At 37.4% G+C, this 11,217-nt stretch overlaps 1 protein-coding gene across 1 annotated transcript; it reads right to left on the reverse strand.

Moving 5' to 3' along the window:
• Positions 1-8: 8 nt before the first annotated feature.
• Positions 9-10,440, reverse strand: LOC110794756 (protein SIEL). The gene is made up of 9 exons (XM_021999709.2): positions 9,702-10,440; positions 9,327-9,410; positions 7,821-8,051; positions 6,797-6,988; positions 4,564-4,704; positions 4,369-4,458; positions 2,555-2,771; positions 2,268-2,451; positions 9-1,062 (listed from the first exon to the last, which is right to left on the reverse strand). The coding sequence occupies exons 1-9, from the start codon at positions 10,386-10,388 to the stop codon at positions 129-131; spliced, it is 2,760 nt and encodes a 919-aa protein (XP_021855401.1). The 5' UTR covers positions 10,389-10,440; the 3' UTR covers positions 9-128.
• Positions 10,441-11,217: the final 777 nt, after the last annotated feature.

An 11,217-nucleotide genomic window follows, 5' to 3' on the forward strand; every position in this document is an offset into this window, starting at 1 on the left:
ACAGAAAATTTTCGATTCAAATCTAATATGTTGTGTTTAGAATATGCTGTTCATGGTGAAAGTTAAAATTCTGTTATGGCACAGTCAGAGTTTTACCATTTTTGTTCACGACCATAGTCTTTTACAATTTAACATATCAAGAGATGATCGGCATTCATATTTACAAAATAAACTTCAATTTCCGGGCTAATATAAGTTAGGGCATGTTTAGGCCCCCCATGACCTCTCACCAAATGCAAATCCTCAGACACACATTCCATACCCATACTAATCCTCAATGTGAAAGCAGCTGCTTTTGGTGTTCTATAACAAGGCACGCCGAACTTGAACTGCCTGCTGGCCTTCTCAAGACCTCCATATTCTTCGACGTCCAAAAATACAAACTCTGTTACCTTGTCATCTAACGCAATCTTTAACCATAGCTTATGTTCATTAGTCACATTATATAGAGTAACATCCAGGGGTATACTGACGGGTAATCCCGAGATGAAGCGCAAAGGACTTACAGTGTCGAAGCCAAGAACAACAAGCTCTGCATTTATGTGTCTGATTCCTTCAGTGAGTACCAAGTCCTTGAGCATAAACAAATTGCGCAGTTTTTTCAATTGAATACGGTCACCAGTTGAATTAAGAGAGAAACTTCCATTTGATGCTAATTCTGCTAGATGGTTCACAAAGTCTGAAAATTCGATGGATTTTGCATTCCTCAAGTGGCACACTGAAGTAACCATAGTAGATAATTTCTGCCAGGTTTTGCAGTGCATGTGAGAGCTTGAAAGTTGCAGCAGATAGTTGAGAAGCAGAAGCTCCATTATAAGAAGCTCAACATCTTCATTTAACCCAACAAACCTATATCTGAGAGCTAGAACCGCTTTGTCAAGTTTCCCAAGTAGTAAGTCCAAGTCACCCGTTTGATACAATTGGCGATTTCTGGAAACCTCATAGTGTCCCCATACCCTTGTGAGAAGCTTCACTACATAAATATATTGAAACGCAAAAGCAAGTGAACCAGCATATGCAAAAGAGCCAGCCCTTATTGCCACAAGAGATTCTTTACAAGACCTGAGAAAGCACAAAAGAATGTTTACCAAGTTCTTAATCCCACGGGAAAGGCGGCAATAAAGAGCCAGATACAATCACAATTCACAAGGTAAGGGTGTGAACTCATTGCCACCTCTCCTCTCCTAGAAAACAGGAAAAAACAGAATGCCTCAAAAGTGGGAGTCATAACGACATAGTTGGTACTAGAAAATACAAGAAATGTTAACTTAGTCACTACTGAGTGTTTGCTACTAAATTACCTAAATAACTTACCAGAGGAGGGAACTTGCCAGGTATACAAGGAACACAGGAAAGGAAAGAGCATGAAAAATATAACAGAAGTTGCTTTCAACAGCATTTAAAACACCAGAAGTTGTAATATTATCAGAAGTTAAGACAAGCTAATTATGAACACAACCTAACAGAAACATCATACAAGTTCAGACTTCACAAATTTCGAAACTATAAATTTCAGTCATGCAAGCTGTCAGAGTCCAAGACTCCTAGTAAATGAGTAAATAGACAGGAATAGAGTAAAAATTCATGACCTACCAATATCAAAATGAGTAAAATGCCTCTAACAAGGACCTAGAATAGAGTAGAGGAGGGTTATGTGTGCAACTTTACCAGAATCAGATAATAAGTGAATGCTGGTCCAAATGTGACATTTGACTTTTAGTCCACGGTAACACAAGGTTAAAATATGGCACACAATTCCCCTATTTATCTCCTTCTAACTCAAACAGTCCAGCTCAGAACGGCAAAGACCGTTTAAGTTGGTGAAAGGATCTCGCATATTGTTCATCCCCTTCTCCCAACCTATAATTTCACATCAAATAACAAGAGAATGTTGATCTATTCTTACGCTAGACATACGATTTAGTCCACAGCAACCCAAAATTCAAAATATAAAAAAATGACGCAGAGAAATTCCCCTTGTATTTACTTCCAACTCCAACAGTCTAGCTCAAAATGGCAAAGGCCACCAAAAGTTATGAAAGGATCTCGCATATAATGCCTATAGTTCTACCCAATGAATGCCGTGTCTATATTATCCTCACAATCCTTTCTCATTTCCAAGATCCCGTTCTAAGTATGTACTTAAGAAAGTTTGTTTCCATCAGTATTCTATCCTGAACAAATTCAATTATACCAAGCTTGAATACAGAATCGTATGCAATGAATGAGCTCAAAGAAACGAAAAGCAGAGACTTCCATCCACACACCTTAATGCCTTAAGCACTTCATTTGTACATCCGCATTTTACCAGCTGCCACAACCTTTTCACTGTTGCAAGGACAAGCTGCATTGAACTCAGGACATGCATAGGTGCTTCCTGTTGACCTTTTGCAGCTCGAAGTACGTCTGGTCGAGTCCTGATATCAGACTGTACCTTAAAATGGCTTTCACCTTTTTGACACAGAAAAATATATATACATAAAAAACAAAGTTTTATGATATACTCCAAATCTTAAATGCTCATTGTTCAGGCAAGAAGGGAAACTTTATATACCACAGAAAGATAGATAGGCCAAAAGGGAATCAATATCCAGAACATCACCAAGAGCATAAGCAATCCGCCCAAAGTATGCAGCTGCATACGAAAATATCCTTGACGGAATTTGACAAAAGTGTTTTTCATGTTTGAGGGAAGCTGAAATAGCCAACACTAGCAGTCCAGCAATTCTTGGACTATAACAACCAGATTTTTCATCATTGGAAGGCTCGATCTAAGGAGACATAACACTCAGTCAGAAAAGGCAGTCTTAGTCTAAAATTTAAAGACGAAGAAAATTACCACACACAAAAAAAAGAAAGATAGATGAGGTAGTGCATCTTTAAAATAGACACATCAATTAAGGTGTCATACATTCACACATAATCCATTCAAAGGACAGTGTCCAGCAGAAAAGCTCAAAGATTATTTTCTTGCAGAAATATGAATTAGTCATAAACCCTGTGCAACGAATGAGAAGCAACAAGGGATCAACCTTAGCACAACTATATCCATTTTCATTTATACTAACCTGTGATTATAAATTTATGATCCACTAAGCAACTACTTTATGTCACTAAAGGTAACTTTTGGCTTTTTCATGTTGTGTCCTGGACAAGGGGAATATAGCCGAACAAACACAAACTTTCTGGGAGAATCTTAAGGCTAATACATCAGGATTCAACAGAGACAGCTGTAGTTTCCTCATTGAAGGTCAAAGTACTGAAATAACATAGAGTTACAGAACATCGGACAAGCAAGGAACGCAGGGGGAGAAGGTGCCTTTTGAAAAGACATAGAAACCTCAACCTAACTTCCCCCCCTCTTACATGAATCTCAACATAACTTCTCTAACTATGATGAAGCTACAACATGACTTCCCCAATCTTTCATAACCCACCAAACCAAAACCAAAACCAAATATTTAGTCTATTCAATAATACAACTACTATGAGATAAATTGTGAAGTAGTAGCAGATTGTCATCGCGTGTTAAATAAGGGTCAATGTCAATTGAAAACAATCTCTCAGCCTCTCAGGTACTGCAATGATAAAGCTGCATAAATCCAACTGTGAAGGTGTGGGCTTTCTTCTGAGGCATTGGAAATGATGAAGTCTTGTTGTCGTATAATCATGGGAACACTTATCAGTTAAAATGTATACGTACACAATGAAATTCTAGTCTAATACTACCTCGGAAGTTCTTTAAACTCACTATTTGCACGAACACCAATGCAATATTTAACCATTAGTATATCCAATTCATTTTGTATGAGAAAAAATTATAAAAAGTTGATATTTTGAAAGTATTCTAACAAGATCCCATATGATAATGTTTTGACGTATATAGTATTTAGAATTTACGGTCATAGTTTTCATATGTTGGACATATATTCCAAAGCGTAAATAAGTTTCAGGGAGGTAGTATGTATCAACAATGGAATCCCCTAACACTACTAAGGCTCTGTCCTCCTCAAATAAAAAAATTAAACGTCCGTAAAATTAAATGTCCATTTCCGATGGAGCCAAAGATTCATTTGTTCTTTTGGCTGTGGGATGTAATGGACTAAATCAAAATGACTCTTAAAACCTCTTCGCTTCCTTTCCATGAAGTAGGAGATGGCCGTCCCGTTGCCGTCCCGTTATCGCTTTTGGGTCAACTGGAAACAACCTCTATGCAATTGCAGGGGTAAGGTTGCGTACACCCGACCCCCCCTAACCCCGCTTCTTGCGGGGGCCTCTTTAAAGCAATCTTTGAAGCAATGGGGTAATGATAATGATGTCCGTAAAAGTTATAGCAATATGCATAATGACATCTGGAAAAATGCTAACCTCATGATAACGTTCCTTGATGATGCTAACTGCATATTCGCCATGATTGTGACCGATATTGAATAAGGTTCGGAAAATTTCGGCTTCACTCTGGAACATAACAGGAAACCCACAACAATGTAAAAATGGGGAAAATTAAACGATGTGAAATCAAATGGAGTAATGCATAGTGTTAATGTGACACGACTTAGCAACCTTTGGGTAAATGTCCAAACTTCTAAAAAGGCTCTCAACAGTTATTTTGGACACCTTCAAGCTAGGCAATTTAACTGATCCAAGCAAATCGAAGGCTCTGGATCTTATCTGGGAGCTCCTGTCAACAAGGGTACCAAGCAACTGCGACAAGGACAAATGAGAGTTTGTTTTAAAGCTGCATTTCGTAGCTAACACAACATAGCATATTGAGACACAGATGCAGATTACTATAACAAACTACGAGCGATAAGATATGTCTCCCAACGAGACGTACATGCCAGAGAAGTTCCATAGACAACACGCAACAGAAAACCAAAGAATGAGATTAGTGACAAGCATGGAACGCCAATAACAAATGACTGTAGAGCAAGCACACAACAATGATTCACACTTGAGAACAGGCATTACACATCTACACACAGTTCGGTTCCCACCCCCTCGTCCCCCTCTTAAAAACAATAAATTAACCTCGATATTGCTATATTTTAGATACGGGTTTGAAATTAAAAATGACACTAGAAAGCTATATTTTAGACCTGTGATTCCAATTACCGTGTTTGGTGCAGTTGAAATGATTTCTGATTCCCAATAGTACTGTTTGGTTAAGGTACAAGAGTAAAGGAAGGAAAGAAAATGTTTCCCGATAGAGTAGTGTATATTAAAGGATCTTTTTGGTATTTACTACTTTAAAACTACACCATTTTTGTATTTACTACCTTATGAAATTTTTATTTAAATTACTACCTTAAAGTTCCAATTTTTATTTATTTACTACCACTTACAGTTTTCTCTTTTAAAATTGAGATCCATTAAGAAACGAAAGAGATATCTTATTTTAAAATGAGAAAACTATAAAATGGTAGTAAATTAAAAAAATGGAAGTTTAAGGTAGTAACTTAAAAAAAAATTCACAAGGTAGTAAATACAAAAGTGGTGTATTTTTAAGGTAGTAGATACCAAAATTTCCTATACTAAACGATAAAACTATAAAAGTTCCAAAAATGTTCTTGTGCCTCCCAGACAAAGTGCAGACACATAATCATGTCAGAACACTAAACCTTCTGAATGGTACTGAAGAATGCAAACCAGCATAAGATCCAAGCCTACTACTTCTGGACTTCCAGTTATGAACTCTATATTTTCTCCATGAGAACATTTCATCTTGGCAGAACTTAAGGAGTTAAAGAATCTTCTTGAGAATCAGGATCTTCCCAACGCCCCCCATAGACTAACCACTATTTTTTAATTTCTTTCTAGAACTCAAGACTGCTTGAAAAATAACAACTACTTGCTGAAAGCTATAAAAAAAAGGTTAGCTTAATGTATCTAAGTGTTTCACAAAACAAGTTGTACGCTATCATTATCAATTAATTTATTGTTTAATTCCTTTTGGAACAGGTGCTTTGCTAGAAGTAATTCCATGCTTTGAGTTTTCTTTAATAGTTAATGACAAGGGATATAGTGATTTCTGTATATTCATTATCATTACCCCCATTGCCTCAAAAAGGCTCCCGCAAGAAGCGGGGTAAGGGGGTAGTGATTTCTGTATATGATTGGCTAAAAAGGAAAATAAATATCACAAGCTCGCTTAAACTTTGAGAAACTTGTAGGGAAACATTTCATAAGCTAGCTTCAAGCCTTCAATAACAAACATAAATTTCGTGGAACTCCCTCACCAAATACCTATTAAGTTCTTTTCTTTATTAAAAAAAGGGGAAAAAGGAGCTCATAAGCATAAGCTAGTTCAAATGTCGTACCTAGTCCAACCCTAGAAGTTCCTACACTTTAAATGGACCCAAGACACAAATTGAGAATCTTTGCTGAACTCTAAACAGGATATGAAACGCTATGGCAGACTGTCAAAGAATATGAAAGACAATGGGAGATGCTCAAAGAGACATAGACCTTTGCGGCAAGGCACCATCAGGAAGTAATAGCAGGAAGTAGATTTACGGTAAGCTAATGCGCCTTAGCAGTCATACTTTTGCAATAAGGTTTTCACTAGAAGTCGCAAGACAGTATAAATCATTTATTATGCTTGTTAATCCATGACCTCCATATTCAACTTTTGTAAACACCAAAATGTTGCATCTTAGAAAAGTTTGTAACCACTATGATGTTATGTACATACAAATACTTAAGAATAAGTGTTTTTTAAACAAAAGGAAGTCGTCTCAAAAGCAATAATTCATAAAAACATTCAAAATTGTTTATTGCGGTATTAAAGGTATACCATATCTACATGGGCCTCTTGCATCATTACACATTCAGACATTGCCATATGATGGATTGTCTTCAAAGCCTCTAACCTGGCAACGACAGAGTCATCATTCAGAACATAGCTCAATATATTAACAGCTTCAACAGCAAACCCTCCAGAGATGTCACGGAGCACTCGCAAGGATATACAGGCAGCCCGTTGTACCTTCAGGATAGCAATACATATTACATAGGGTCTATGCTAGTAGAATAATGGGAACCATCTTTAACAGAAAAAGGTGCAGACCATCACCCTCCATCCCAAAAGCAATTGTATTGCTATCAATTCTACAGCTTTTGGTAAATTGCTTGAACAGTTGTTAATGGGCAAGTAGTTTTGGGTGTAATATAAAGTACAATGAGAAAACGCAAGAGGACAATACCAAAAAAAAAGGCATTACTAGAAGCTGAAGAATATATTCTCACCATTCTATTTCAACTGCCGTTTAAGGTTATGCACATTTTTTAAAAGAATATAGCTATTGAATCGAGATATTTAAGACTGACAATTAATAGTGCATTGATATTTAAAAACAAATAATTGTTCGGTGGTATTTTAAGGCACGCTTAATAGTATACGGAAAAAGTTACTCCACCCTTTCATAATTTTTCCAACACAGAGAGATGGCAAGCCTTTTTATAAGCACGGATGAAGAAGACGGAGATAGAGGAAGATAAGGTTTTTTCCCATGTGATAAGGGGAGAGATAAAGACAAACAACTTGCCATAGAAAAAAGAACATCAACCTTACTTAACCGCCAAAATGGAAATGTTAGATTATTTTCAAAAGGAGGTAGTACTTTAAGTGGTCTGAATGTCTGATAGTATGGAATGAAGAGAGTAATTAGCTCTTTGTGGACATCAATGTCTTTATAACGATTAGTGAATAGAAAATCATGTCGCAACCATGTTCCACAGTTATAAATACCAAATTACCAATCAACACAAAACTACCGCGAAGTAATCCAAAGTAGAGTGCACCAAAAAAATTCGATTACCTCACTGTATTCATCCTCAACACCGTGAATAAATACACCAGCAGCAACGGCAGCATGATTTTCATGTGATTTTGAACAAGACAGGGCTAATGATTGTTTCTCTTTAACTGTTTTGACCTTTTTGTACAGGGTCTGCAATAAAATATCTTCAGATACATATGCAAATTTTCCAAGGGCAGTAAAAGCCTCCACCCTGACTCCGACATTCATATCTCTGACCATAGAACAGATCTGTGTGGCCAAATCAATCACAAAATTGTTAGCGGATCAATGACGATAAAATTTAATGACAATTACAGGATGGCTTAAAGACATTGAGGAAATGATTAGCATGATCGTCACAGTCACAAGATAAAAGAAGTCCTCTAGTCAGAAGCCCACTTCACACCACAATAGTCAAAGGTTGACTACATTACAGAGTGTCACAACGCACCTCTTTGAAATAGATTTAGTGGAGATAAAAACATGCTGATACATGTATAGCAAGGCAAAACACGTAAAAAGTAAGAAAAATAATTTGAGGTATAGATCAATGAAAATCACCCAGCCATCAATCTTATCAATATTCTTAATCTTCCTCATTATAGTCCATAGTTCAGGAGTTACAAATATATATTCTGTAGGGCATCATGTAAAAAATCAGGGTAGCAGCTCAACTACCAAGTAGAAAACTACAGGCCCTCACTGTTGTTTATCTCAGAGAGAATCTCATGTGAAGATATTAGGAAGTCAAGGACCCCAAGGTCCTATATTCCCAAGTTCAAGTTTTACCAAACTGAAATATGTTGCGGGTATGGTAGACACAAAACCAAATGCCACATAATTCTTTGGTTTTTCAGGCGAAACAATGAGTTTTAGTACATGGTATTTAAGGAAAAGGAACAATGATGTTACCAGTTAAAATTTCATGACGAGCCTGCCTTTTGAGTTGCAGATACACTCTACTTTTGTAAGGTTTAGTAGAAGGAATTTGAACCTGTAGACCAACTATTCCAGGATTATTGACATGCCAGGGTAATTAATTTTGGCATTTTAAACAAAAAGATGCACATGCAGAGATAAACAAAATGTACGAAGTTGCGTTCAGAATCACAAGACTCACAACTCACAAGTATAGATATAAAGGTATTTCATGAGTTGTTCTGAAGATATTATCCTCATAAAAGTTGTTATCATTTTCACATTTAAAGGACATATCCTATATAGTCCAAACATTATCCAAACTACACGAATGAATTACAAATGCAATGGGCGGTAAATTTTTTTTCTTAGCAGTATAAACTCCTTCGGAGAGAGATTTATAACTACAACCTAGCAAGCATGACAAATAAAGAATGAAAGGTTTTCATAATAAAGCAATTTTCTTAGGTCGCAACATTACTGCTGCTGCAGTTCATGCTCTAGCGCCACCAACCACCAAAAAAAAAAGAACTCAGGTAAACATCACAAAAATACCAAATTTCATATGTTACACAAAAAACATGTTCATTAAGTTACTTAGGTTACCTGCAGAAATACACCATCAGAACAGTCTCTCTTTTCTTCTTCTTCTTTCTTAGATGCAGCAAGCATGCACCCCCATTCACTCACCTGAAATAAGAAACAATTGAATATTATTATACTGTGATTCTTCTCGACTCTATAAGTATATCCCCTTCCCCCATTCTCCCTCAACTTATTTCCCTAATAACTAGGTGTGGGCGTGTAGCTATCAGATATTCTAAACATCCAGTAACTGACACAGAAACCCAACTGAATTTCAATATTCCCATTGCTAGTAGCTCTTCTTTCAATTCACTATTAAAGCTAAATTATGAGTCTTTGAGTAAATCAACTTAAACACATCATTTAAACCCAAAAACATGAACAATAAAAACTCACCACACGAAGAGCAGCCAAGCGAACATAATCATGTTGATCAAGAAGAAGCTTAATACCGCGAGCATAGCACCCCTCAACGATGGCGGAATCCTCAACCACAATCCCAGAATCACAAACAGAGACCAAGCCCTCCAATGCAGCTTTACGAACACAGGGGTAAGGGTCCTGGGTAAACCCTAGCATCACCGGCAACAACAAATTGGGACGAATTGGAAACTTCAAAGCATTGTTCAGAAACCACACCCTAACCGAAATACAAGGACGGAAGCAAAGAGATATTAGCAGCCCTTCGTCAAGGGAATCAACGGCGGAGATTGAGATGAGGAGAGAGAGTGCGGCGGCTGCAAGGCGAGCGGAGGAGGATGGGTCGGAGAGGAGGGAGGTGGCAAGTGAGGTAAGTGGGGCGGAGAGAGAGGCAGAAAAGGTAGGGTGGTGGAGGGAGAGAGAGGAGAGCAGAGTGAAAATGTGGTGGTGGTGACGGTGGTTGTGAGGGAGGGAGAGGATGTAGGTTAGGGTTTTGAGGATGGAGGAGATGGTGAGGTGTGACGTTGAAGGGTTGATGATGAGTGAATGAATGGATGATAGTGTTTGGAGAGAGAGCGAATCACTGGTTCTCTCGCCGCCGGAGACGGTGGTGGTGGGGGTGGTCAGCTTCTCCTCTGTTTCCCGCCATAGCTGTTGCTCCATTTTTCTAATTGAACGGATTGGGGCGTTGAATTTTATTTATACGTTTTGTTTTGAAATGTTTAAGATTTACCGCAATTATGCAGTTAGGCCCAAGCCTTGACTCCTTGAGTTGAGCTGAGACCATGTTCCCTTTGCCCTTGCCTAGAAGGTGAAGGTGTCTAAACAAGGTTGCATACTTGCATGTAGACCCGGCCTTCTCTGACACGATCCGACAATATGATCGAAATCGGCATGACATGAACACGAAGTAACTGAGAGAAATCACTAAGTTGACATGACACGAAATTAACCCGAACCTACTCGTTTAGATTAATTTGTCATATTATGAAACTATTTTATACTCGATCCCTCTGCATTTAAATAAATGATACACTTTCTATAATCTGTCGTATTTAAATTAAAGATGCACTTTCCTTTTTTTGGCATGTCATGGTCCCCACTTGCAATTACGGAGTATATTACAGTACGAGTAATATTTATCTCTTTCTTTGTGGCCCTACACGTATTCACAATTTTTTTACCATAATAAATAATTCACTCATTACCCCACTTTCGTCTTATTTTAATAAATTCAACTCACTAACCTAAAACTACATACCGTTCAAAATGTATCATTTATTAAATACGAAGTATGAAGGGAGTAGTTTTTAGATATTTTTGATAAATTTTATGAACAATACGAAATAGACACGAGACCAAACACGTACTCGACCCGACACGACACTTTTTCCAACTCTACATATTTGCATGGATAATTTAATATGGATACAAATACGAGGAAATCGGGAAAAAACAAAGAGGATAAAAAATAGAAAATGAAAATGAGGGA

The sequence above is a fragment of the Spinacia oleracea genome, chromosome 6, assembly GCF_020520425.1.
Source record: "Spinacia oleracea cultivar Varoflay chromosome 6, BTI_SOV_V1, whole genome shotgun sequence".
Classification (NCBI taxonomy): domain Eukaryota; kingdom Viridiplantae; phylum Streptophyta; class Magnoliopsida; order Caryophyllales; family Amaranthaceae; genus Spinacia; species Spinacia oleracea.

Coding starts and splice junctions, on each gene's coding strand:
- LOC110794756 (XM_021999709.2), bottom strand. CDS start 10,388: ATGGAGCAACAGCTATGGCGGGAAACAGAGGAGAAGCTGACCACCCCC. Junction 9,411..9,701: donor GCTTGGCTGCTCTTCGTGTG/GTGAGTTTTTAT, acceptor TTCTTATTTCAG/GTGAGTGAATGGGGGTGCAT. Junction 6,989..7,820: donor TTGAGGATGAATACAGTGAG/GTAATCGAATTT, acceptor GCTATCCTGAAG/GTACAACGGGCTGCCTGTAT.